The sequence below is a fragment of the Lathamus discolor genome, chromosome 23 (genome assembly GCF_037157495.1).
Source record: "Lathamus discolor isolate bLatDis1 chromosome 23, bLatDis1.hap1, whole genome shotgun sequence".
NCBI classification, from domain to species: domain Eukaryota; kingdom Metazoa; phylum Chordata; class Aves; order Psittaciformes; family Psittacidae; genus Lathamus; species Lathamus discolor.
In genome coordinates, this window is record NC_088906.1 from 1,312,025 (window position 1) to 1,339,087 (window position 27,063).

General features: G+C 57.7%; 2 protein-coding genes across 4 annotated transcripts; one reads left to right on the top strand and one right to left on the bottom strand.

Annotated features, from left to right (window-relative positions):
- Window positions 1–3,005: 3,005 nt before the first annotated feature.
- On the bottom strand, window positions 3,006–17,946 carry SENP1 (SUMO specific peptidase 1). Of its 3 annotated transcripts, none has more exons than XM_065659715.1 (16): window positions 17,597–17,932; window positions 16,119–16,191; window positions 15,860–16,019; window positions 14,932–15,091; window positions 14,565–14,668; window positions 14,242–14,489; window positions 14,025–14,079; window positions 13,795–13,833; window positions 13,621–13,705; window positions 13,178–13,330; window positions 12,855–12,986; window positions 12,237–12,440; window positions 11,264–11,343; window positions 5,944–6,028; window positions 5,499–5,594; window positions 3,006–4,642 (listed from the first exon to the last, which is right to left on the bottom strand). In XM_065659715.1, exons 1-16 carry the CDS (start codon window positions 17,690–17,692, stop codon window positions 4,580–4,582), a joined length of 1,833 nt encoding a protein of 610 aa, XP_065515787.1. In that variant the 5' UTR covers window positions 17,693–17,932; the 3' UTR covers window positions 3,006–4,579. The 3 variants fall into 3 exon arrangements, 2 of the variants coding, with proteins under 2 accessions (XP_065515787.1, XP_065515785.1); XR_010608187.1 differs by lacking the exon at window positions 3,006–4,642 and adding an exon at window positions 9,618–9,685 and having other exon boundaries at window positions 5,581–5,594; window positions 17,597–17,934; XM_065659713.1 differs by lacking the exons at window positions 3,006–4,642; window positions 5,499–5,594; window positions 5,944–6,028 and adding exons at window positions 6,035–8,655; window positions 9,618–9,685 and having other exon boundaries at window positions 17,597–17,744; window positions 17,848–17,946.
- A 960-nt stretch (window positions 17,947–18,906) lies between these two features.
- PFKM (phosphofructokinase, muscle) lies at window positions 18,907–26,661 on the top strand. Its single transcript, XM_065659711.1, has 23 exons — window positions 18,907–18,924; window positions 20,032–20,130; window positions 20,740–20,813; window positions 20,915–20,992; window positions 21,112–21,301; window positions 21,500–21,665; window positions 21,797–21,841; window positions 21,926–22,034; window positions 22,104–22,199; window positions 22,302–22,394; window positions 22,480–22,605; window positions 23,717–23,781; window positions 23,863–23,926; window positions 24,002–24,148; window positions 24,388–24,458; window positions 24,534–24,621; window positions 24,699–24,851; window positions 24,936–25,100; window positions 25,225–25,286; window positions 25,374–25,485; window positions 25,700–25,799; window positions 25,978–26,083; window positions 26,224–26,661. Exons 2-23 carry the CDS (start codon window positions 20,040–20,042, stop codon window positions 26,369–26,371), a joined length of 2,349 nt encoding a protein of 782 aa, XP_065515783.1. The 5' UTR covers window positions 18,907–18,924; window positions 20,032–20,039; the 3' UTR covers window positions 26,372–26,661.
- The last annotated feature ends 402 nt before the right edge of the window (window positions 26,662–27,063 follow it).

Below are 27,063 nucleotides of genomic sequence, written 5' to 3' on the forward strand. Positions count from 1 at the left end.
TACCCATCCCAAATCTAACACTATCCATCCCAAATCCGCAAGGACACCCCAAAAGCCAGCCCAAATACTCTCAGGATACAGCCCTCATCCCGGGATCAGGGACCCCAAACCCACTCCAGCTCCGAACGTGGGGGTGCAGGAGGGAATTTCACCCCTTTGGAGCAAGGAGCGAGGGAATAACGTGGGATTGAGCATCCTTGATGCCCAAAGGCATCTATTTGGGGTGGCAGGGAGCCAGCGGCCCCGAGCGCTGCCCCGCGGCGCGCCGGGGCCGGGGCACAGAGCGCGGCTTTGTGCCGGGACGGGGATGCTGGAAAAAGCAGGGGTGGGGGGGGGGGAAAAGGGCAGGAATTAAATAAATCAAGGCAAAAAGCACCCAACCCCCCCCCGAAAGCGCCGTTTCGGCCGGGGCTGCAGCGAGGGTCCCGCGGCTTGAACGGAGACCGGGCTCGGGGCGGGCCGGGGGCTCGGGAAGGGAGAGGAACTGAAGCAGCGGGATCGCGAGGGCTAATGAGGGATTAGCGGGTGCGGGGGGGGGCCGGGGGGGACCCTGGCTGGGGGCTGTCGTTAGCACCAATTACAATCAGGAGTGACCTGGACTGTGCAGCATCCCCCCCCCCCCCCCACCGCTGCCGAGGTTTAGGGACCGCAAACGGCTCCGCGGTGGTGCCTGGGGGGGGGGGGGGGGAAGTGGGATGCAAAGGGATGGGGGGGTTGTGGACCCCACTCCCCAAGAGGGAAACTGAGTCACGGCGCATCCCACCCCGCAGCCGGGCCGGATCCTGCAGCCCTGCTGGCTCCGGGGGATGGGGTTGGGGTTTGGGACCCCATGGGAATGGGGTGTGGGGGGGGAGATTCCAAGTGATTCCAGCACCCCAAGAAAGCAAAGATTGGGGGAAAAGAGGGATTTGGGCATCGACCCCCTGCCAGGTCCCTAAATATCAAGAATTGGACCCAAACAGAGCATGCGTCCCCCCTCCAAAGCCCCCATAGTGGGGTGGGGAACCCCAAAATCACCCGGAGCTTGGATGGAAACTCCTCCTCAGCCCATTGCGGGGCTCACATAGACCCCTGAGTTTGGGACCTCAGGACGTCCATGTGTGTGCCCCCCGCCCCCCAAATCCCCCTGGCACAAGGGCATGTGTCCGCACACGCTGTAAATCTGGGCCTCGGCTTTATGGGAATGGCGCAGTTATCCCGGGCGGCTGGGCAGCGCTCCCCCGACAATGCGGATGCCAATCCCAACACGCAGCCACAAAGGGCACTTCTGTCCCAAACGGCTGCGTTTTATCCCCTTCTTTTTCCCTTCCCGGCAGCTGTGATGGACTCGGCACCGAGCGGTGGGAGGGGGATCAGTGCTCATCCCCGTGTCCCTGTCTGCGCCCGGGGCATCATGGGATCATAGGATGGGCGGAAGGGACCTTGGAGATCATCAGGTGCTTTGCCGATGGGATCTGGGGTGACGGGATGCGCTGGGAGACCTGGGGGCTCAATGAGGAGGTTCCGTGGGGAGGAAGATCTCCAGGCATGCTCCATGCATCCGGACTCCCAACGGTGCCTCCTCCCTGGTGCCCGATGCTGAGCTTTGGTGGCGGCGTGGACAATGGGGTTGATGATGCTGAGCTCTTCGGCAGAAGCTCTTCCCTGGGAGGGTGCTGAGGCGCTGGCACAGGGTGCCCAGAGGAGCTGTGGCTGCCCCATCCCTGGCAGTGCTCAAGGCCAGGTTGGACACAGGGGCTCGGAGCACCCTGCTCCAGTGGAGGGGTCCCTGGAGCTGGATTGGAGCTGGAGGAGCTTTAAGGTCCCTCCAACCCAGACCCTCTGGGCTTCAACTCCAGGCACCACCACTGAAGGTCTCATAAAGGACCTCCTGGGCTCAGGTCCCTTGGGCTGGGTCCTGCCCTTTGCTTCAGGAGGGAAGGATGGAGACGGGTCCCCAGGGCAGGAGGACCATCTCACCTGCAGGAGAGCAGCACCAAGCCCGATCCTTGCCCACAGTAACCAGTGGAGGTTGGGGCCGGTGCATTGGCCGCATCGCTCCAACCCACTGCAGCAGCATCCAGAGCAGCACCAGCTCCCGAGCCCTGCGCCCCTATTCCCCAAGGATTTAATGGGAAACCCCCCCATGAGCCCCTTCCTTGGGGGCCTGGGGAGATGCAAATCGCACCCTAAGGGCTCTAACAGCGCATGGAGCGGGGCGGGTAATTCCCGACTTCCAGGCACAGCTTTGGGAGCAGATGAATGGAGCATTGAGGCCGGGGTGGGAGACAGCGCCGGCGTGTTTACAGAAGCCACGTGTGTGTGTGTGAGGAATGTCAGAGCCGCTCACAACCGCTTCTTTGGGAGCAGCGGGCGAAGCCCTCGCTCATGTCTAGGAATAAGGATGCAGGAAGGAGGCAGAAGTCAATATGACCTGAAAATCCCCAGCCTGGGCCCGGTGATTGATGCTATTAATAAGCAGGAGCAGGGGAGGGATCAATGCTCAATGCAGCTCGGTGGCCGCAGAGGGAGGGTGGGAGCCTCGCCGGGGGTCCCAGGCACAAACCGCCTTTGACGGGCCGTTCGCTCCTTGGCTGCGCCGGGAGCTGGAGGCCAAGGAAAACAAGGGATGTGTTGATTCTGTCCTGGGACAGTGTAAGGGGCTCTTTCAGGCCCAGAACTGCTCCTGGAGTGAGGCAGTGGGGCTGGAAGCTCCAGCCCTGGGAGGTGGGGGTGAAGCGCTAAAGGAGGTTACTGGGACAGGAGCCCCTGTCCCACCTCCCGCAAGCAGCAGAATCAATGGTGATAACACCCATACAGACCTTTTAACTGCATCCTGCAGCAGCTCCGGCTCCTTCCTCCATCCCATTGGGCTGAAACCGCTGCCTGGAGGAGGACGGATCTGAACTAGAAGGTGAATTGGCACCAAGCAGCCTCCTCCATGCAAGCGCTGCTCCCACCCCTTGCGCAGGGATCCAGCTCCTTTTACCCAGGCACCCACAAAGAGAACAGATCCGGGGCTGCTCTTTTGCTTCAGATCTTTACTTGCAGTCAAAGATAGAAAAAGAACTCGGTATAAAACACACGGAGGGGAGAGGGGAAGGGGGAGAACCCAGCCTACAAAGAACACAACCTGGCGGGAGCAATGGTGTGGGGGGAAAGGAGAGGGTTTGGTACAAAACTACTGTTACAGGTAGAGAAAAACGTATAAAATATCCTCCCTCTTGGAGACAAAAGTACAAAAGTGGGACATTGGCTCCGTCCTTCCTTCCACAGCGCAGGGGAGCAGCAGGTTCAGCGCCGCTCCCTCCCACATCGCACTGGGGAATAAATTAAACCAGCTGAAAGCCTGAGCCCATCACCAGGCCTGGAGGAGTGAGGGGCTCCGGGCAGGATGGGCACCAGCAGGGGGGCAGCCCCCCAAAATCCCACTTTTTGGAAGGGTTGAAGCACTTCCGAGTGTTTCATTTCATCCCCCACCCCCACCCCCCCGCTTCAGCTCCTGCTCGTGGCTCCCAGATGGACTCAGAGATACCTTTGGAAGCGCTTCACAACTGAACCCTGCGGGGCTTTGCCTTCAAATGCAACCTCTGGCCGTGCATCAGCCTCGAGCCCCGGGCAAACATGTGCAAAACATCATGGAGAGAAAGAGGAGCGATTCATCCCGCTCCACCGGCGCCCTCGCACCAGGCCAGAGGTGCCGGAGGCTGCTGCAGCCCCAGCTCCTGCGAGGAGGCAAAGGCAGGGGAGAAGTGAACGCAAGCAGCCGGACCCCAGCACACTCAGACTTTGTTCTGCAGCTCCAGGGACGTTTGGCAACGCGCACAAAGCCAAGGGAACGGCTCTAGTTTTGTACCTGAATATCCGTAAACACTTGGAGGCTTCCAGACCTGGGAGATGAAGGCCTCAGGGAGGAAAACACCTCCTGCAAAAGCTGCTTTGACCAAGTTGCTTTCAAAGATCCCCAAGTCCTGCCCTTGAGGGATGCCCGACCTGCTCCAGCCCTCCAAAACCCACCACCAGGTCCCAAGCACCAGAGGTACCAGGTTATCATCCGATGGGTGCTAAGGGGCAGAGCTGGTGATGGGTGAGAAAACCCTGGCTTTGAGGATGGAGGGGAGGTGATACAGGAGTAGAGGACCCACCAACCACATCCCTCTAGAAGCAAACCCCTCCACATCCACCCCCAAACAGGCTTTTGCCACCCGATTCAGTGCTCCCCTCAGTGCACAAAGAGCCCAGAGCCACCTCGAGTGCCTTCCCCTCCCCTGAAATCCAACCAAAGTCACACCGTGGGCTTAAAGCTGGCAGCGAGAGCTGCCAAAGGGAAAGATGAAAAGCTCCTTGGATGGTTGAAGCTGCCCCCACAAGTCTCAGCACCTGAAATTGCTCATAAAAAACCAGGTCTGGAAATACAAAACCCAAAAGAGCAAAGGGAAAAGCAAGTGTGCTTCTGAACACTTGGGTTGGTCCGTGATGGGGCCTGATCAACGGCAGGATGCAGAGTTCGCTCGTGGGGGCTTGGAAGCCCCAAGGGCAGGTCCATGCTCAGGGCACTTGGAGAGAACCTCGCAGGGAAGCGGCTTTGGGCTCCAGGGCATCAGAGGAGCTTGCGGTGGAGGATCTCCCAGGCCATGCGCTTGCGGAAGTACGGCATGTGTTGCTGTGGGGGAGAAGGGAACACACATCAGCCCCTCCGCCACTGCTGGAGCACGTACCAGGCTCTCCTAGAGCCATGGGATGGGACCTTAAAGCTCCTCCAGCTCCAATCCAGCTCCAGGGACCCCTCCCACTGGAGCAGGGTGCTCCAAGCCCCTGTGTCCAACCTGGCCTTGAGCACTGCCAGGGATGGGGCAGCCACAGCTTCTCTGGGCACCCTGTGCCAGCGCCTCAGCACCCTCCCAGGGAAGAGCTTCTGCCTAAGAGCTCAGCTCAGTCTCCCCTCGGGCAGGTTCAAGCCATTCCCCTTGGCCTGTCCCTGCAGATCCCTGTCTAAAGCCCCTCTCCTGGGTGCAACTTTTGAAGTGATGCCTTTTTTTAGGGAAAAATATATGGAAAACAGGACAGTGGACGAGATCTGGGTAATAACTGATGATGTTCTCTAGTAACGAGAAATTAAATATTCATGCATGGGATACTCCATGGAGGCTGATAATGTGAAGTAACACTGAAATTCCCCAAGATTTGGGCTACTACACCCCACTTCCCCAGGGAATTTCGGTGTTTATGGCTATGAGTGGTGTTCATCATGGGTTTGAGCTTCCCCCAGTGGCATTAGTGACCTGCCCCATGGGTTGGAGTACACCGGAGACTCATGGATGGCTTGAGAGGAACCATCTGCATGATGCAAAGAGCTACCCCAGTGCCTTGTGTCACCTCTGCTCCAAGGAGCTCCCCTATGATCCCCATGTGGGCTGGGGGCATTTGAAAGCCACAGGGAAGGAAAGAAGGGGCACTGGAACATCAGTACCTGGACCATCACTCCCTGAGGATGAGGGACACATCGGGATGGGCTTTACCTGGGTGAAGTTGATGGGCTTGTCTTTGGTAATGCAGTCGGCGTATTTGCAGGCAAACATCCCACAGTCACTGCCATTCATCTGCTGCGGGATCTCCTGGAGGCAAAGGACACAAACCCAAATGTCATTCCCAGAGGAGCCACTTTCCAGCTCCCAGGGATGAAGGGCTCCAAGTGAAGGACCTCTCTCAGATGAGTCCTCATGGGGCCAGTGTGAGCAAGAGGGGATGAAGACAAGAGGGTGGGCAGCAGGAATCGCGGTGGCACCGGAGCACCCAGCTCAGGAAACCTCCCTGCTTCCACACAGGGCTGGGTGGGAATCTGCAGCAAAGCAGCCACAGAAGAGCTGGGATTTGTGAGCAACACCAGGACCGCATCCATTGGGAAAACCAGCCAGGAAAGGTGCAGCAGAGAGCCCAGGAGACCCTCTGCCTGCCCGCACCCACCTGACTCTTCTTGCTCAGCAGCGACCAGCCATTGGTGTCAAACTCCTTCCTTTTCTTGTCAAGGCTTTCCTGTTTTAGGTATTGCCTGTAGGAATAAGGGAACAAAGAGAAGCTTACTTAGAGGAGAGGGGAAAGCAGCCAGTGGGCTCTGTGGCAGTTTACCCAGGCCACCTCTGCCATGTTTGCAGAATTAACGCAATATGGAAGTCCAATATTTTCGTCTCGGTATTGGCCATTTCAAACAGGGCTCCACAGACCCGGGCTTTGAGGCAGGCAAAGCAGGACCAAGCAGGACTGCAACCCTCATCCAAAACAAGTACCTGCCAAGCAGAGAGTCAAAACCACAAATAAACCAGCGAGAACAAACCTAATTCATCACAGGGTGACTCGGGGCAAGGAGAAGCTCAGCAGCCACAGGGATGCCTCAACAGGCGCCTGCAATGGGAGACTGGAGAGCTGGGCTCCAGCTCCGAGGGTGCCCTGTGCACTGGTACCTCCTGAGGGTCTTGCTTAGCACAAAAGGGAGACAAGAGCAAACGTGTCACAGCTTTAACAGCATCCAGCAGCTCTGGAGCAGTCACTCCATGGGTAAAGCATCCCAAAACCACCACGAAGCTCCTCTACAGGCTGGCGGTGGGGTTCGGCTCGCTGCAGATGATCTCCTGGAGCTCTTCTCCCACATTTCCCTTCCACTCCTCATTGAGGACTTCTTGTCACCACAGAGGGCAGAAAGCAAGGGCTTGCATGGAGGAAAAGTAGAGAAGATGACCCTAATTTTCTCAAATAAGGTCCAAGGCTTGGGGATGGAGGGAGGCAGCCCTGGGAGGAGCCACGCCACAGTCCTCTCTGAGATGCTTTTACAGGGATTGAGTCAAGCTGGGAGCACACATGGGAGAAGGAGTAGGGTGGGATATCAAATACCAGCACAAGCCTTCCACAGGGGCCTCAGAGCCAGTCCCATTGCAGCCCCTGGAGCTGGAGGACAAGGAAAGCTCACGGGTACTGCTCCACCTCCTCTGCCCAAGGAGGCTGCCACCAGTTTGGCCTAAATTATTCCATGGAAGAACAGGGAAGTGTGGGGTTTTTCCTGCTTCCTTGATAAAGTTTAGAAACTCCACCACGACCATGCCAAGCTGCTGTCACGCTCTTCCCTGTGCAGGTATGAACACCCTGAACTATGCCGCTCACTGGGAAGTGCAGAAAGAGAAGCTCAGGAAGGACACAGACAAAGGTGGACTAGAAGGAGCCCAAGGAGATGAGGTGATGGGCCCAAGGTGTTGTTAATGGCCCTAAAGGAGTTCCTCTCTGTTGGCTGCTGGTGCTGCTAAGTGACATGCAGCTTCACAGGCACTTTCTGCTCATGCTGGCTACCAACAGAACCAGGAAGGTCTACAGAAACCATCTCCTTCACGTTTGGCATCTTCTCAGAACAGCCTGAGGAGCTTTCTCACTGTCGCAGCTGCGATCAGAACGCTTGGAAAGGAAAAAGCAAGGGATTAGATGCTGTTGGCTCGAATGGAGGGGTCAAGAGAGCGTCTGGCATGGAGAGGGAGGCGGGTTTGGCTGCCAGCATGGGGAGATGTGCCATCTTTCAGCAATCTGATCCGCAAAGACTTGGCTAAATCACATCTTGCTGTTAGTAAACGCCGCGACGCGATGGGAGAAGGGGTGATGTGACCTGCAGACAAGCCCCAAAGATGCAGGCTCAAACTTGCTGCCTTAGTGCCAGTCAGCGGGTTTTCTCTATCAGAACTACAAAGAACTACTCAAAAGACCTCTTCTGGGCCAAAGACTCCCTGCAACACCCAGAGGCCACTGAACAGAGCCCTCAAAGTGGCAGCAGAACAACCCAGCAGCGTCTGAACGTGAAACCAGCCCCATCTTAGTGACTGTGCCTCTAGGAAACAGCCAGAAAGAAACAAGTTTTGCTGGATATGGAAGTGTCAAGGAGGGGAGTTTCCTCCTGGCAGTCCCCTGAGAGCAGATCAGGTCTAGGCAAGCATTTTCTATCAGCCTTCATTAGCTCGATGCTCCCAGTTCCCCAGCTCAGGGTCTGCTGGCTGCCAGCAACTGCTGTAATTGCTCTTGGGAAGCTTCTGCTTGGCTTTGACTCGGCTGCAGTTTGGACAAGATCAGCAGGGGGTAAATCTCAGTCCACAACCAACCCCAAACAACCTTTTACTGAGCATGAGAAGTCCCCATATCCCATCTCCACAAATAAAACCTAATGGGTGAGGAAGAACCTCCTTGCACCAGGTTGAGAATAAGGGTGAGCTGAGCCTCCAGCACAGAGGAAAGCAGCAAGTTATCTGCACCACACCACAAACGTTAATGTATTAACAGCCTCATTGCAGTAATAAGAAAGTCCTGGCAATTGCTGCCTACTCCAGAAGCCACTTGAACCCTCAGCTAAAAAAAGAGCAGCTGCCCCCAGCCCCCTCTGCTCTGCACGATAAGAGACGGGGAGTGAAGCTGTGCTGATAAATACAAGGCCGCATCACACAAGGAGCCACCAAGCAACGTCTCTACATGGACATATGGAGCGGAGGCAGAGAGGATCCAAGCGTGAGACTCGTCTGGCAGCCAGGGAAGAAGCCAGTGATGCTGAAATGATGCTGGTGGCTTCAGCACATCCACTTTTACCGGCAGCTCCCACAAGCCGCAGCCGCGATGCCGACACACGGAGAGCAAACAGGGAATTTGGAGTATTTCCTGGGAGAGGAAGGAATAACCAACTGTGTGCAGCTCATGTTAACTGTGCCCATCACCTGGGCCTTCCGGCTTCCCAAAAGCAGCCTCCAACAATGGGCAAGACGATCAGCAAACATCAGATCACAGCACTGGTCCCGACTCAGAAACAGCCTAAACCCCCTTTTAGGAGGCTGAAAGCAAATGCCTTGACTTCAACTCACAAGACAACTTCAGGAGGCAGAACTTAAGTGATGAACTTTGTCAGGACCTCAAGGGGAGGCAGCCTGACCTGGAATTCTGAAGGGGAATTACATGCCAAATCAAAGCCCGACATGCCTGAGATGCCCCAGCAATCACTGCAGGCCTTCCTACGCCTGAAATGGATTCTTGCCCTCGACAGTGCTCACAGACACACACAAAAACCTGAGCAGGTGCCTCAGGGAGTTGCTGAAATCAACTCCACAGCAGGCTGCTAAATGTCTAAGAGCCTTGAAGCAAAGGGCACGTGAAGGGAAGCACTTCAACCAGTGCTGCTAGCAGGAGATAAGGAGATTTCACAGGCATGAGGTGCTTTGTGCGCTCTGCTCCCTGAGCTCTCCTCCCATCTTCCTACATGAGAATCAAGTTCTTAACTAATCTTAACAGGTTGGTTTATGTCTGCTCCAAAGCACAGCCCTTTCCAGCAGAGCTGAGCCACCAAGCACTGTGTTTCCCAAAGAGAAACCCCCAAAACCAGACGCAGCTTCCCTAAAATCCTCTCCAGGTCTCACCCCAAAGCCAAGATGCTGAAACAAAGCAGGGCAGCCACCAAAGCATGGCCATGTGGGGTCCCTACTCACCCCTCGCCAGGCCAGGGGCCCTGGTATTTAATCAGTTGCCTTCCCTGGGCCTCAGTTTCCCTCGTCTGGAAAGTCTGGCCAATGGGACAACACTCACCACCTTTAGGAAGCTCTAAAGATTGAAAGCATGAAAGGGTCACTAACCATGAATAGGACCTCCGTCCCTTCTTCCCGGTGTGATCCTCCCACTGCATTCAACCAATAAAAGCCTCCTAAAAGGAAACAGAGGGAAAACAATTATGTCCAGGGCAACAGTGACCTGAAATCCTGGCTCTCTACCACTTGCCCTGAATGGCTGAAACACTCTGTAAGCTCTAATATCCTCTAACACCACTCCAGGGACCTGCTTCCTCATATCAGACCCCTCAACAAAGCACGGGAAGGACTCCCTGGTCCTCCTTGCACCTCTCAGGTGCTTCACTTCACTGGACATCTTTAGATCAGAGAAACTCAGGCTGAAAGGAACTGATTATTCCCCACAGCACCCCTACCCTAAGGCTCTGCCTGCACCATTCTAATGGCAGGAGCCACACAGTGGAACTAAGAAATGCTGCCCCAAGCCATTTCCAAAGCCTTTAGGCTTTTCCTTTCCTGTTAGACTAACACCCCAGAGCAGTGTGGAAAAGGGAAACAGCTGCTTTTACGGTTCTTTACATTAACCCAGCACACGCAGGCTGCAGAGCACCTGAGCAGGAAAATAAAGGTGCTCAATGGACTGGAAACGGCATTTGCCTGCTCGTTCTCATTATCCACATTCCTCAGCTGAATGAGTGACACCTCTGCTGACAAACTCAGCCTCATGCCAGAAGAGCTGGGATCACATTCCCAAGTCAGCATGAAAGCGAAGCGGAGACGAGAACCAGAAGCGACGGCGGAGCCGGGGTCAGCGCCGGAGCCACGGAGCCGGCGACTGTGGCTCCTAAATCCCTCCTCAGTGTGATCTGTATCAAGCCTGACGGCCCTACGTGAGCAGGAGCCTTCACAGTGAGCCAAGGAGCAGCTCGTTTTTAATCTCACTCCATTCAGGAGCGGCTTCCAAGCATGGGAAACCAGTTCTGGATCTGAAACACAAGCACCTCTCTCAAAGAGCAGGCAGCTCCGCTTCATCCTGGAGCATCGCTCAGGATGGGAAAACCAAGACCTCCTCTGCAGTTTGAAGCCACAAGAACAGCTTTCACCCAGCTCTGGTTTGGGGACATGGCACAGGGTGTGACACCCTGCTGGAACTCAGTACAGAAGAGATCATGCAAACCTTTATCCACAGCCTGATGCAAGAGACATTCCCACATCCTACATCCACCATCATGCTCTCCGGAGCTCCTCAGAACAAAGGGCTGAGCTATGGAGTGGATCTTTGCCACAGGCAGGAAAAGCCCCCACCTGGAGGAAGGAGCCAGGAGGTGCCATTTCTTCAAGAGGCTGCAGGATGAGGGCAGGACCCTGATCCCTCAGGGTGTGAGAAGTTGTTTTCCTCCTACAGATAATGCCCAAGATGATGCTCTAAGACTGTCAAAGCCTCGTGCTTAACAGAAAGGGTCTGAAACCTGCCTATACCCATGAAGGTAACACCAGCCTCACTGAGGGATCTTCTGGGAAGAGATGAAGACAAGACATCAGCACAGGACACTCACAGACCACCTCTGTATCTGCAGACCATGGTGAAAACCAGGATGTTCCTCTGAATCTTCCTTTCAGGACCCAGAAAGGGACTGTCCCCACAGAAGGGTTGCGGCTTCCAGAGCAAGAGGCTGTCCCGTTTCTAAACAGGCCCAACTCAAAGTGTTACTCACAACAGGATCCTGCAGGCTTCGCTGTTTATTCCACCCATGGAGTCGTAGTAGGTGATGCTTTTCTTCCTGAAGTCTACAACCTACAGAGAGGGAGAGATTTGTTACCAACACAGAGCACAAGGAGCTCCCCCCTTTGCTGGCACTCTCACTCTGCCGATAGAAAGAAGTTAAGTTTAGAGCATTTCATAGCAGGGAAGGCTTTCAGAGGGCTTCTAACAGCCTCGGTACTGCCCTCCCCACGCCCCCCCCCCTTGCTGCTGTGTTATGAAACCACTTGAATCTCCAGATCAGGCTCTCCTCACATCACCCCAGTAAGACACAAGAGCACTCTGTTATCCTCATTGTTCACCCTTAACCATTGTCCAAGCCTCAGATAGGTTTACAGAGCCTTAGCTCCACCTGATGTGTGAGCAGTGAAGCAGTTCAAGACACGAGTGTCCCCTCAAAGTGTTCTTTGAGGGCCCCATTTCCACTTCCCATCCATGTGAGCGCTGCCCTTGCAGAGAGTTCAACAGCCCTCAGAGGAGCTCTGAGCTAAGGAGGCTGAGCCAGGCTTCCAAGCCACCTGGGAGGTGTCACCGCACAGGTGGCAGCAGCCAAGAGAAGGGACAGAAGGAGATCAGGGGCAGGAGGGAGGGAAAGCTGCTCAGCATCTATCACCTACATCTCTGAACTGATCCCATGGCAACGTCTCTAAAGGTGAGTTTGTGGGAACTGGAAATGAGATCCTTCTCCAGAAGACTTGTCCTAAGGTGACCTCCCCAGCTGCCTGCTCCTCCTTTAGAGACTGGAAACACACCCACAAGTTATCTTTTTACTTGCTCTGCATCTCCATTTTGGCCACAAACATGGAACTTCCCCCCCAACCCTGCACCCACTGACAAGAACCAGTAAGTTTTAGCCTCAGTCCCACATGAATTCGTAAGACTAGAAATTCCAGCTCTGTCCCACTGGGAATAAGTGAAGCACTCACTGCTAGGCACCAGTGCACTCCCAGATGGATGGGCACCAGGAGGAGATCCACAGAGAAGATATCCACTTTCTTAGTCCACCGCTTCACAGCCTGGTACCCCGCTGTTTTTAACTTGGTGAAGAAGAAAGTATTGAAGGCGTGAACCGCCGGCAGCCCCTTCTCTTTGCTCCTCTCCATCAGCAGGTTCATGTAGAAATTGATTATCTGGGGAAGAAAAAGCAGCCAGGACACATCAGAGCATTGATACCTCTGCGTAAGGTGCAAAACGAGGTCAGGAATTGGGTTTGCCTCCATCCGGCCCTCTGAAGAGCTGTTCCTTGAAGGAATAACAGCTCCACAGCCTTCAAACCTTCATGATCCATGAAGATTTTGGGATGCAGCTTTCCAGACTGAAGATTTACTTGGATTTTTTGCCCTGATCATGCCCATGGGCAGTCCCACTCCTCCCAGTATTATCTTTCTTGATCTACACAGGTGTTTCTCCACAGATTATCTGCTCCAGAGTGGGAATCACAGCCCTCAGCTGCAATTCCCCCCCAGTCCTTTCAGCCCAGAGAAGGCAGAGCCCTTTGTTCACTTCAGCTGAGCCGGAATAAGAACATCTCAGCAGGTCCTCACCTCGTCGTTGAGCCAGTTCAGGTTATTGAGGGTCTGGATGTCTTTCCGAGTGATTGTTAACCGGAAAGCTTCACTGAGGACCTCATCCTGGTTCCCACCTCGGAACACGCTCTTGATTTCCTTTTCCATTTCCTACAGGGAGAACACAGCATCAGAAGGGAGAGCTCCTGCTATTCCCATCACAAAGGCTGGGTCCAAACCCAGCTTTATTTGCTTCTCAAAGGATAAACTTGCTACAAAATGTACACAACAAAAGGGAACAGCTCCCTGTTTCTGTGCATGGATGGCAGGAAATCATGGTTGGATTTAGATCTTGGACTGACCTCAGTGATTTCAGGGAACTCCTCTTCACCATCAGCTGACTTGGCATCCTCCTTCTCTTCTGGGACCACCGTGACAGGGATTTCCTTCTCCAAGGGAACTCGAAGATTCAAATCCACCCGATCCTGCACAGAGTGCTCCTGTTCCTGCAACCGCTGGAGGAGAGACCTTCAGGTTAAGGTGGTGCCCAAGGAAGCCACATCTCCAGGGCTTTAAAGGGAGCTACATGGGGTCAATTCCACCAGGAAATACAGACAGGGACATGGAGAGGGAGCATTTATCCCGGCAGTGACACTACCGAGAGCCCTACCATGGGAAGGGGAAGCAACAAAAGACCACAGATGAGTGGAATTTTGTCACTGTTCCCTTTCCAATTTGCTTTCTATTCTGTGGTTTGAACTTCCAGCCCCACAAAGCCAGCTCCTGCAGCACCTGCCCCTGTTACCTGGCTCTGCAGCTGCAAGGCCAAGGCTTTCTGCTCCTCTATTTGCCGCCACCTCTCCCGAGCTCGCGAGTCGTAGACGCTGGTCCTGAAATCACAGTTCACGTGAACACATCGGTGGCTTATCCCTGTAGGATATTCCATGGCAGGAAAAAGGAGCAGAAAACATGTACTTACAGTTCTTTGATCCACAGTTCTGCCTGAAAGAACGGGAGGCTGGAAACAGGGAGAAAGGAGAGGTGTAAGTGCTCTCCATGTGGGGAGAAAGGAGTTGTCTGATTTGTATTAGCTGAGGACAGCCCCACTGCTAGAGCCAGAGCTGATCACCTTTACTGTGCACTGTCACCTCCATGGAACTACAAAAGCTCCGTGTAAGCGACCCCTTCCTCCATTCCACAGCCTCTTACCTTGGTGCTGGGGTCCTGGAATCCTTTACTTTGAGCAAAATGACAGAGTCTGACCCTAAAAAGAGCAAAATTTAGGGAATATTTTTACCACCACCATGGTCATCCACTTCTCCAGTCCAAATACAGACGGGGAGGGAAAAAGTGGGTTTGCAACACACGTTTAAGTCCAACTGCCCAATTTTAGGTTTCACTTCGGGTTTGCTTGGGGTTATTCTACCTTCAGACTGTGTGTTAGATGCTGGTGGGTTTTCTTGCTGCTGCTGGGCTCTGGAGTTACTGGACTCAAAGATGCTGGAGGAGTAGCTGGGGGCAGAGTAGAGTGATGGTTTGTGGGACGGCTGCTCCTGTGCTCTGAGGACGCTGGGTGCTGAAGTGGCTGGTGCAACGCTGTGAGCTTCAAAGAGCTTCGAGTTCTGGCTGGGAGCTTCTTTCACTACAGGTTTGCTGGAATTGGAACACCGGGACCTAGGAGCAACAGAAAGTGAGTTCCCAGTGGATGCATGTGTGGCTGTTGGCTGGGGAAGAGCATCAGACACTCACAGATGGAAGGGGAACAGTGAAGAGGGCTTGGACGTGGAAAACTGTTTTCCTGTGACCATCTGAAGCAATTGCCTGTAGATCTCCCGTTCTTCCTCTCGAACAGTCTGCAGGGAAACAAGCAGTCTCACCAACACAGATCCAACACGGACACTGTGATCCACATGAACACATGCAGGGCTACCAAAGAGTCCAAGCATCCGCCTTGCTCAGACCAACCCCAGCTGAAGGCTGAACATGGGCAGAGCTGAAGGCAGCATCGGCCTGGCACAGGGAGCAAATCCAGCCCAGGAGAAGCAGTTAAAGCCACCTCAGGTGCTTCACGGTGCCCAAAAGAGGAACCCCCCCTCCCCACTGACCAGCTCCTTACCTCCTCGGCCGTGCTGATGAACCGCCGGGGGGTTTTCTTGGGGCTGAGCAGGCTGCGGCGGCACGGGCCACTCCACGAGGGGCTCTGAGCGGGTTTGATGGGGAAAGCTGATGCATGGCAGTGGTGGTTTGATTTTCCTACAAAACTGTTGGCTGTCCCACTGTGAGGAGACAGCAGACACCAGCTTTTAGTTGATCCCACGAGGTTTTAGTCCCTGACTGCATTCTTTCCCAACCCAACCCAACCGCACTCAGGAATCAGTGCTTTAAGAGCCATCTCCCAGCTCTGCCTCTCCCGCAGCTCGATCCTGCACCATTCCCGAGGCCTGTGCGGCCACACGGATGCCACCAGGTGGCACTGCGAGGCCGAGGAGCCCCAACCTGCAAACCCCGGCCAGACCTTCCCGCCAGCTCCCGCTCCCATCCATGCACCACAAAATGGCTGAACCCTGCCTGCAGACACCCAGGACCAGCAGGGCCCCCCCCCCCGGCTGGGAAAATACACATGGATCATGGAATGGCTTGAACCTGCCCAAGGGGAGACTGGGATGAGCTCTGAGGCAGAAGCTCTTCCCTGGGAGGGTGCTGAGGCGCTGGCACAGGGTGCCCAGAGAAGCTGTGGCTGCCCCATCCCTGGCAGTGCTCAAGGCCAGGTTGGACACAGGGGCTCGGAGCACCCTGCTCCAGTGGGAGGGGTCCCTGCCCGTGGCAGGGGCTGGAGCTGGAGGAGCTTTAAGGTCCCTCCCAACCCAAAGCAGGCTGGGATTCCCCAGGGAAGTTATAAACACCAAAATGCATCAACCAACCTCCACCCACACTCCTACGAACACACCCTGAGCTCACTGTGTACCGATACCAGAGCTCTGTGTAGGTAAAATCCCCCCCAGGGCTCCGTGGGGAGGGTTAAACCTGGAGAGAGCTGCACGTACCTTGGGCTCTTGCGAGCATCAAGGTAAGAGCCTCGGCTCACCCTCGGCTTCTGCGGCACAGAGCCCAGAGCAGGGGCCAGCCCCCTCCACTGCCCATTGGCGCTGGAGCCGAAGGCTCGCGGCTCCCCCGGTGCCCGGTAGCTCTCAGGCCCGGGGACTTCTGCAGGGGAGAACCACAGCGGTCAGAGAAGAGCCTCAAGCTGCTTTTGGGGGTTAAGAGGCAAAAGCTGCTGCTCCAGGGCAGGAACCAGCGCCTTACCTGGGCTGTAATTGAGGGCACAGGAGGCGTTTCCAGCAGGACAGGCGAAACCGCCGATCTTGGTGGGTAAAAACTGTGGGAGAAGATGCAGGGGTTGATTAAAGCAGCCCAGCTCGATCTGAAGCGCTGGGGTGACAAGCACAGGGCTAGGAGACAGGGACAGCTCCTCCCCGGTCAAGTTGTGATCCATCAGGAATCACTGGTGCGATCACACAGCGGTGCTGGGCTACAACGCAGCCAAAGCAGTGCTGGCTCTCCCTTTCCTTCCCCGAATCCTTTCTCCTGGGCATGAGGAGACTGAGGAGAAACCAAACTCCACCTCATCTGTTGCAAGGCAAGGCACAGTCATCATCAATCACCGTGATGCTGGCCCTCGTCTGCACTCGTCAGGCTGTAGGGCTGAGCACACCCAGGCACGGGCTCCCCATCCAGCCACAGCCAGACCCCACATGAGGTTGGGTGCTCCTGAGATGGGGCTGTCACAGAACCATGGCATCAAGCACGGTGGAAAGGAGCTTCAGGATCAGTTCCAACCATTCCCAGCAGTGCCAAGGCCACCCATGACCCATGGGGCTGAGGCCTCGTCTCCACAGGGTGTGAGCACTTGCAGGGCCGGTGCCTGCAGCCCTGCCCTGGGCAGCCTGTTCCAATGCCTGAGCACCCTCTGGGGCAGGAATTGTTCCTCAGCTCCATCTAAACCTGCCCTGGGGCAGCTTGAGGCCGGTTCCTCTTGTCCCATCCCTTGTTCCTTGGGAGCAGAGCCCAGCCCCTCCTGGCTCCATCCTCCTGGCAGGCACTTGTAGGGAGTCATCAGGTCCCCCCTGAGCCTTCTCTTCTCCATCTGAACCCCCCAGGTCCCTCAGCCATTCCCCATCACCCTTGGGCTCCAGGCCCTGCACCAGCCCCATTGCCCCTCTCTGGCCCCGCTCCAGCCCCTCAATGTCTCTCTTGCAGTGAGGGGCCCAGAGCTGAGCACAGGACTCGAGGTGCGGCCTCAGCAGTGCCCAGTGCGGGGGCACAACCCCTGCCCTGGCCCTGCTGCCACACTGGGGCTGAGCCAGGCCAGGGTGCTGGGGGCTGCCTGGGCACAAGCTGCCGATGCCCAGTGCCCCCAACCAGCACCCCCCGGCCCTGAACCCGAGGCCTGGGGCTGCAGCGCAGCCGCCTCCGACCCACGGGGGCACCCAAAGGAAAGGCAAAAGGGGCCCAAAGGAAAGGCAAAAGGGACTCAAAGGAGAGGCAAAAGGGACCCAAAGGAAAGGCAAAAGGGACCCAAAGGAAAGGCAAAAGGGACCCAAAGGAAAGGCAAAAGGGACCCAAAGGAAAGGCAAAAGGGACCCAAAGGAGAGGCAAAAGGGACCCAAAGGAAAGGCAAAAGGGACCCAAAGGAGAGGCAAAAAGGACCCAAAGAAAAGGCAAAAGGGACCCAAAGGAGAGGCAAAAGGGACCCAAAGCCGCCCCCCCGGGTTGATCCGCACCTTGCTCTCCGGCCGCGGCGCGGCCCGCGCGGGCACGGGGAAGGCCTCGAACGCGGAGCCGGGGCCGGCGCGGGCTTCCCGGGCCTCCATCCTCATGGGCCCCGCGGCAGCATCCGAGGGCCCGAGCGGGAGGCGCTGCGGTTCCGGTCTGCAAGCGGAGGGGACCGGGCAGCGCCTCAGGGCAGCGGCGGCTCCGGGGCTGCCCCCGGCCCGGCCCCACCGGGACCGCCCCCGGCCCGGCCCGGCCCTACCGGAAGCGGAAGGGCGCAACGGCCGCGCGCGCGCTTTTCCCGGGCCCGGTGGCGGCTGCCGGCAGCGAGGCGGACGGAAGCGGAAGTTGACACCGGGCGCGGCGCCGTCGGAAGTGACGCCAGAGAGAAGAGAGAAAGGCGGTTGGGGAAGAAAGGGGAGGAGGGGCGATGGGGGAGAGGAGAGTGTGCGCTGGCGGTGGGGAGAGCGCCCCCTGGCGGCGTGGCGGTCCAAGGGGTGGCAGCACTTGGGAGGGCGGGGAGGACGGGGGGGAGCTGCGTCACCCAATGGGGGTGTTACCCTATAGGGTGTCACCCAATGGGGTGTCACACTATAGGGAGTGTGTCATATTATAGGGGTGTCCCACTATGGGGGTTTTCACCCTTTGGTGGGGGTGTCACCCTACGGGGGGGTGTCACCCTATGGGGGTGTCACACTATAGGGAGTGTCACCCTATGGGTGATGTCACACTATAGGGAGTGTGTCATATTATAGGGGTGTCCCACTATGGGGGTTTTCACCCTATGGTGGGGGTGTCACCCTACGGGGGGGTGTCACCCTATGGGGGTGTTACCCTATGGGGTGTCACTCCATGAGGAGGAGAACATCCTATGAGGGGTGTCACCCTATGGGAGGCTGTAGCCCCATGGGGCAGCCGACACCATTACAGCCAATTCCATCATAGTTGATCCCTACAGCCGCTCCCGATATAGCCAATCCCATGACAGCGGATCCCATTCCAGCCGATCCCGTTACAGCCGATCCCATTATAGCCGATCCCATGACAACCGATCCCGTTACAGCCGATCCCGTTACAGCCGATCCCGTTATAGCTGATCCCTACAGCTGATCCCATTCCAGCCGATCCCGTTACAGCCGATCCCGTTACAGCCGCTTCCATCCCAGCCAATCCGGTTGCCGCAGCCGCCGGTGCCGGTGCCGGGCTATGGTGGCCCTCCCCGTCCCCGAGCTGTCCCCCGAGGCCTCCCGGCTCCTGGTCTCGGCGCTGCTGGCCCTCGCCGCCGGCCTCCTCCTCCTCAGCTTCCTCCCGCCCGCCCCGAGGGGGGGGCCCCCGACAGGTCAGTGCCCGCCGGTACCCCCAGGGGGGGCACTGGGACCAGTAACACCCATAGACTGGTGCCAGTAACACCCATAGACTGGTGCCAGTAACGCCCATAGACTGGGACCAGTAACGCCCATAGACTGGTGCCAGTAACATCCATAGACTGGGACCAGTAACGCCCATAGACTGGTGCCAGTAACGCCCATAGACTGGTGCCAGTAACATCCATAGACTGGGATCAGTAACGCCCATAGACTGGTGCCAGTATCGCCCATAGACTGGTGCCAGTATGGAGTACAGTCTGGTACCAGTAAGGAGGGCAGACCAGTAATCACAGGGAACACAGACTGGTACCAACAGGGAATATAGACTTGAACCAGTAAGGGGCACAGACTGGTATCAGTAAGGGGCACAGACTGGCCCCAGTGAGGAGGACAGACTGGTACCAGTAAGGAGCACAGACTGGCACCAGTAAGGGGACAGACTGGCCCCAATAAGGAGCACAGGCTGGTACCAGTAAGGAGCACAGACTGGCACCAGTAAGGAGCACAGACAATAACGTAACAGACTGGCCCTAGTAGGGAGCACAGACTGGTACCAGTAAGGAGCACAGACTGGCACCAGTAAGGAGCACAGACTGGCTCCACTAAGGAGCACAGACTGGAACCAGTAAGCACAGACTGGCCCCAGTAAGGAGCACCGACTGGAACCAGTAAGCACAGACTGGAACCAATAGGGAGCACAGACTGGCTCCACTAAGGAGCACAGACTGGAACCAGTAAGCACAGACTGGCCCCAGTAAGGAGCACAGACTGGAACCAATAAGGAGCACAGACTGGCTCCACTAAGCAGCACAGACTGGAACCAGTAAGCACAGCCTGGCCCCAGCAAGGACACACCAGTCCCTTCAGGACCGGCCCCCCGCTCCGGGGAGGGGACACCCCCCCCAACCAGCGGGTCCGTCCCTCCCCCTGGGCCCATGTAGGGGCCGGTGCCAGTCGGGGGGGCACAGTCGGTGGGTACCGGTGGTGGGTACCGGTGGTGGGCGCAGGCGATGGGTGCAGCCAGGGGCACCTCGCTCCTTTCACCCCCTCAGTTTTGCCCGATTCCCCTCTTTTTCCAGCCAAGAAGATGGCTCAGAGCCCGTCGGGACATGGACACGCCGAGAACATGGGCATCGGCAAAGCCATCGCCGTGCTCACGTCCGGGGGGGACGCGCAGGGTAAGGGACACCCCAAAACCTGGGACCGGGCCCCCGCTTTGGGGAGAAACAGGGGGAAATTGGGGTTCTGGTGGCCGGATCCGGAGCTGGGTTTGGTGCTTGGGTGCTTTTCTCTGGGGGGTGGTTTTGGGGGTGACCTTGGGGGGACAAAGCCGTGGGGCAGAGTCAAGGGGGAGTTTTGGGGTGGGGGTGGGGGGGTGTGCATGTGCCCCATGGAGATTAAAGGGACATTGGCAGCATTTGGGCACCAAACCAACTCTGGGGTTGCCCCAAACTGCAGGATTTCAGCCCAAAACTTGTCCTCCATCCAAGTGGCCTCAGTGGGGGGGCACCGCAGTGGAAGATGGGGGGGGGGGAATTCCAGCCCATGGGGGTCTCTCCCTGTCTCCCCCCCCCCCCCATGGTGCTATCACCCGGTGTCATGCGGCACCGCTGGTAAATGTCACAGGGGCAAAAATAACCCAGGCAGCTGCGGGGCTGGGGGGGGGGGGGGGGGGGGTAACATGATTTGGGGGGGCTGAGGTGGGTGTACGATGACTTTGGGGGTCCCTTGGGTGATGGGGGGGTCCCAGAGTGACGCTGTCGTGTCCCCCCCCCCCCCCCCCCCAGGCATGAACGCAGCCGTCCGCGCCGTGGTGCGGGTGGGCATCTACACCGGTGCCAAGGTCTACTTTGTGCATGAGGTTGGTGCTGCCCCCCCCTCCATTCCCAACGCACCAAGAGCTGGAAGGGGGGGGCTCCCGACACCAGGATGCGCGTGTCCGTGTGTCCCCCTCCCTCCCAGGGCTACCAGGGGCTGGTGGATGGTGGGGACAACATCAAGGAGGCCACGTGGGAGAGCGTGTCCATGATGCTGCAACTGGTGAGCGCGGTGGTGGATGCGGCTCGGTGCCACCCGGCGCCTGGAATAACCCGCACCGGAGCTGGCAGCGGGGTGGGAAGGGACGGGCACATGGATGCAGGGATGCTGGGGTCCTGCAGGGGGGCACGGTCATCGGCAGCGCCCGCTGCCAGGACTTCCGCACGCGCGAGGGACGCCTCAAAGCCGCCCGGAACCTGGTGAAGCGCGGCATCACCAACCTCTGCGTCATCGGCGGCGATGGCAGCCTCACCGGTGCCGACACCTTCCGCGCCGAGTGGAGCAGCCTCCTGGATGAGCTGGTCAAAGCGGGTACGTGTGTGAGCCCCAGAAGTGCTTCTGTGGGGTGAGAAAGGGGGTTTGGGACCAAAACGTGCGGGTTTCATGCCGAAACATGGAGTTTTCATACGCAAAATGAGGGGGTTTCTCCCCGTTTTGGAGGTTTGGCCCCAGGGGATGTTCTGGGGGGGGGATGCAGAGGGAAAAGGGGGTGTCCCACCATTGCAACAGGAGGGATCACGGTGGAGGAGGCGAAGAAATCGAGTTACCTCAACATCGTGGGCATGGTGGGCTCCATCGACAACGATTTCTGCGGCACCGACATGACCATCGGCACCGACTCGGCGCTGCACCGCATCATGGAGATCGTGGATGCCATCACCACCACGGCGCAGAGGTGATGGGGACCCCCTGTGTCCCCCATGCTGGGGGGACCCCAATGCGGTCCAATCCATCCCATCCCAAGTCCAGTCCATCCCAAGACCAACGGGTCTGTGGGATGAAGGATGAAACCCGTGTCTCCCGCAGCCACCAGCGGACCTTTGTGCTGGAGGTGATGGGGCGCCACTGCGGGTACGTCCCTGTGCTGCCACCCGGAGCACCCACCAAAAAGTGGGGTAAACCCCCCCCTAAACCGCCTCTTTCCCCCCATTGCAGGTACCTGGCTCTCATCACCGCCCTGGCCTGCGGTGCCGACTGGGTCTTCATCCCCGAGTCCCCCCCTGAGGATGACTGGGAGGACCATTTGTGCCGGAGGCTGACGGAGGTAGGACGGGCTCCGGTGGGTGCCTTGTCCCCATCCCTGTCCCCGTTGTCACCCCTGGCTCCCCCCTAGACCCGCGTGGGCGGCTCGAGGCTGAACATCATCATCGTGGCCGAAGGCGCCATCGACAAGCACGGCAAAGCCATCACCGCTGACGACATCAAGACGGTGAGCAGGGGTGGGGGGAGAAGCTCCTTTTGATCCGTCCCCATCCCAGCCCGTTCCCGGTGCTGCTGTGGGGCCGGATCCAGGCGCATCCCTGTCCTGCAGCTGGTGGTGAAGCGTTTGGGATACGACACCCGGGTCACCATCCTGGGCCACGTGCAGCGCGGTGGGACACCCTCTGCCTTCGACCGCATCCTGGTAGGTGGCTCCCCCCCAGCCCTTTGGGATCGGGGTCCGGGGGGTCTTGGGGGGGGGATGTAACATCCCAGCCCTGTCCCTGCAGGGGAGCCGCATGGGGGTTGAGGCCGTCATGGCGCTGCTGGAGGGGACCCCCGAAACCCCCGCCTGCGTCGTCAGCCTCTCGGGCAACCAGGCCGTGCGCCTGCCCCTGATGGAGTGTGTGCAGGTGGTGAGTAGGGGATGGGGCAAACCCAACGTGGAAACCCACCCAATGCCATGCAAAGCCATCCAACACCGTGAAAACCCACCCAACGCCGTGCAATCCCACCCAGTGCACTGCAATTCCATTCAACATGGTGCAAACCCATCCAATGGCGTTTAAACCCATCCAATGTCGTTTAAACCCATCTAATGCAACCCAAACCCACCCAATGCTATGCAAACCCACCTGACAGGATGCAAACACACTCAATCCAACCCAAACCCACCAACCCAAGCCAACCCAAACCCAAACCCACCCAACCCAACCCAAACTCAAACTCAAACCCAACCCCACCCAACGCAACCCAAACCGACTCAATCCAGCCCAACCCCACCCAACCCAACTCAATCCAACCCCAACCCAAACCAACTCAATCCAGCCCAAACCCACCCAACACAACCCAAACCAACTCAATTCAACCCAAACCCAACCAACACAATCCAAACCCAACCAACACAATCCAAACCCAACCAAACCAATCCAAGCCCATCCAACCCAACCCAAACCCACCCAACCAAACCCACTCAACACAATCCAACCCAACTCAATCCAACCCAAACCCACCCAAGCCAAGCCAAGCCAAACCAATCCAACCCAACCCAAACCAACTCAACCCAAACCCAAACCCACCCAACCCAACCCAAACTCAAACCCAAGCCCACCCAACACAACCCAAACCAACTCAATCCAGCCAAACCCCACCCAAACCAACACAAACCCACCCAACACAACTCAACCCAACCCCACCCAACACAACCCAAACCAACTCAATCCAACCCAACCCAACCCAACTCAATCCAACTCAACCCAACCGAAACCCACTCAAACCAAACCCACTCAACACAATCCAACCCATCTCAGTCCAACCCTAAACTCACCCAACCCAACACAAACTCAAACCCAACCCCACCCAACACAACCCAAACCAACTCAATCCAACTCAACCCAACCAAAACCCACTCAACCAAACCCACTCAACACAATCCAACCCATCTCAGTCCAACCCAAACCCACCCAACCCAACCCAATCCAACCCAATTCAACCCAACCCAACCCAAACCCCCTTTGCTCCCCACAGACCAAAGACGTGACAACGGCGATGAACGAGGGCCGCTTTGAGGACGCCCTGAAGCTACGGGGCCGGTGAGCACCCACACCCCAACCCCACAGAGCACCCTGAGCCGTGGCCACTCCGGGGTCCCTCACCCGCCTCCCCTATTGCAGGAGCTTCCAGAACAACTGGAATGTCTACAAGCTGCTGGCGCACATCCGCCCACCCTCCACCAAGGTACGGCCACAGGCATGGGGTGACGGGGACCCCCCCGAGCCCCACAGGCCCCCCCACCTGCTCTGTCCCCCACAGAGTGGTTACACACTGGCTGTGCTCAATGTGGGCGCCCCGGCTGCCGGCATGAACGCGGCTGTCAGGTCAGCCGTGCGCATCGGGATCATCCACGGGCACCGCATGCTGGCCGTGCACGATGGCTTCGAGGGGCTCGCCGAGGGCAAGGTGGGAGCCTGGGGAATGGGTGGGGGGGGAAGAGGGCAGGGAATGGCCCCCAAAACCAGCAGCCACGGCCCCATAGGGAAAGGGGATCCCCCGGGATGTGGAGGCTCAACCCCAGCCCCACCATGGTTCATCCTGCTGATGGGCCCAGCATGGGGAGCACTGGGTTACCCCGATAATGCTCTGATATGGACCCCCAAATCCTCCTCCTGTACCCTTCTATCGTGCTGCTTTACCCCCAGATAGAAGAGATCAGCTGGGATCACGTCGGCAGCTGGACGGGGCTTGGAGGATCCAAACTGGGGACAAAGAGGTAATGGGGGGGGTCCCCAGGTTGAGCCCCCCACCCCAGGCAGGCTCAGCCACGGATGCTTCCCCCCCCTTCCAGGACCTTGCCCAAGAAATACTTTGAGGAAATCAGCATCAACATCAGCAGCTTTGGCATCCACGGACTCATCATCATCGGCGGCTTCGAGGTGAATGGGGTGGTGGGTGCAGGCAGCACCAGCACCGCACCAGCACCACAGCAGCACCAACACCCCGTGTCCCACAGGCTTTCACGGGCAGCCTGGAGCTGATGGAGGGAAGAGCCAAGTTCGAGGAGCTCTGCATCCCGCTCTGCATCATCCCCGCCACCGTCTCCAACAACGTCCCCGGCTCCGACTTCAGCATCGGCGCCGACACCGCGCTCAACACCATCACCACGGTGCGGCCCCGCTCCCCCCTCCCCGTGTAACAGCAGCATTCACCTAAATCCCTTTATTCCACCCCAATTCCTGCACCCCCGCAGACCTGCGACCGCATCAAGCAGTCGGCGGCGGGGACCAAGCGTCGCGTCTTCATCATCGAGACCATGGGCGGCTTCTGTGGCTACTTGGCCACCATGGCGGGGCTGGCGGGCGGTGCTGACGCTGCCTACATCTATGAGGAACGCTTTAACATCCACGACTTGCAGGTTGGGGACCCCCCCTCATGCTGGGTGCCCCCATTCGGGGCAGTGCCGCAGCCCCAGGGCGGTGCGAGCTGTATTTCTTCCCACTTTCCAAGCGCTCCTCATGCCTGTTTCCTGCTTTGCGTAGGTCAACGTGGAGCATTTGACTGAGAAGATGAAGACGACGGTGAAGAGGGGGCTGGTGCTCAGGTACGTGCCTGTGTTGGGATGGAGGGGGAGCTGAGACCTGTTATGCTCGTGGCACCCCCATGAGCCCATCTCCCTTCCTTGGTGCAGGAATGAGCGGTGCAACGAGAACTACACCACGGACTTCATCTACAACCTCTACTCGGAGGAGGGGAAGGGCATCTTTGACTGCAGGAAGAACGTGCTGGGGCACATGCAGCAGGTAGGGAACCCCCCAGGCAACAGGAAGGGGGTCCCCAGGGAAGGGGCACCTGTGTACCAGGGACTGGAGCTGCTCAAGGCCAGGTTGGATGGGGCTTGGAGCAAGCTGCTCTAGTGGAAGGTGTCCCTGCCCATGGCAGGGGTTGGAACCGGGTGAGCTTTAAGGTCCCTTCCCACCCAACCCATTCCATGATTCCGTGACTTTTCTGGCACAGGGCGGCACCCCGACCCCCTTCGACAGGAATTTCGGCACCAAAATGGGTGCCAAGGCTGTGGCCTGGATCACTGGGAAGATCAAGGAGTGCACCCGGCACGGTGGGTGCTGCGCTTAGGGGGGTTTCTCTGCCTCACTTCCCCACTGCCACGGGGGACGTGGGGGGGGTGGTATTGCCAAAAGCACCCCCCAGCTCCCACACCTCAATGCAAAGGTCCCCCTGCAGATGTAGGGGTGCTTCCCCCTCCTGAGCCTGCTCCTTCCCTCCCTCCCTCCCAGGCCGGATCTTCGCCAACACGAAGGACTCGGCCTGCCTGTTGGGAATGCGCAAGCGCAGCCTCGTCTTCCAGCCCCTCACTGAGCTCAAGGAGGAGACGGACTTCGAGTAGGTGCCCCCTTGATCCCCCAGCCCTGAGGCCGAGCTCCAGCCCCAGGAAGGATCAGCGCAGGCTGGGACTGCTGCCCTCGGGTGATGCACATGGTCCCCATGCAGGACCATCACGTTGCTGTCTGTCTCTCGCCCAGGCACCGCATCCCGAAGGAGCAGTGGTGGCTGAAGCTTCGCCCCATCCTGAAGATCCTGGCCAAGTACAACATCGAGCTGGACACCTCGGAGAGAGCCCACCTGGAGCACATCACACGCAAAGGGATCGCACTCGAGTCCAACATCTGAGAGGTGCTTGGCAGCTCATAACCCAGGGCAGGAGCTCTGCACCCCAGGGGCACCCACTGCTGTGGCCACAAAGCTGCTTTTCCCCAATCACAGGGCTTCTTAAGGGTAAATTTGGGGTTGGTTTAAGTATTTTATGGGCTTTTTAAAGGAGAAAAGCAGTTCCCCACGTGTAGGTGGGATGTCACAATGAGCTGAGAGCAAGAGTCCCAGGGACACCACTTTAGCGTTAACAATTCACAATGAAGATGCTTCAATAAACTCCTCACTCACTCGTGGTGGCAAACGTGGAACAGGCTCCAGCCTCCGGTGCTCATCCCGTGGGAAGGTGAACACGGCTCCTGCACACATCCCTGGGCCCTTCGGCTTCATCTCCCAGGATAAGAGGGAGGAATCCAACGTCTCCAATCTGAGTTTCCCCTCCCCAAGTTTCAAGCAATGATCAAAGCTGAGGCACCTGATTTCCCCTTCCCTGAGCACGGGCAGCTCTCCCGGAGGATCCCGGGGTAAGGAATGCACACAGGGGAGGATGGTGCATCCCAAAACCTCCCCAAGCCAAGGGGTGAAGGCTGGATCAGAGGGTTCAGGCTGTGCTCAGAGGTAAAACCCATGCAGAGCTCAGTGGGATGCGGCTTTGCCAAGGCACAGCCACGGATGGGGCCTGTGTCAGGTGCCAAACCCAAGCACAGGAAGGG

Coding starts and splice junctions, on each gene's coding strand:
- PFKM (XM_065659711.1), top strand. CDS start 20,040: ATGGCTCAGAGCCCGTCGGGACATGGACACGCCGAGAACATGGGCATC. Junction 21,666..21,796: donor ATCACCACCACGGCGCAGAG/GTGATGGGGACC, acceptor TGTCTCCCGCAG/CCACCAGCGGACCTTTGTGC. Junction 24,149..24,387: donor AGGGGCTCGCCGAGGGCAAG/GTGGGAGCCTGG, acceptor CTTTACCCCCAG/ATAGAAGAGATCAGCTGGGA.
- SENP1 (XM_065659713.1), bottom strand. CDS start 17,692: ATGAGGATGGAGGCCCGGGAAGCCCGCGCCGGCCCCGGCTCCGCGTTC. Junction 15,092..15,859: donor GATGCTCGCAAGAGCCCAAG/GTACGTGCAGCT, acceptor GTCTCCTCACAG/TGGGACAGCCAACAGTTTTG. Junction 14,669..14,931: donor TCATCAGCACGGCCGAGGAG/GTAAGGAGCTGG, acceptor GTTTCCCTGCAG/ACTGTTCGAGAGGAAGAACG.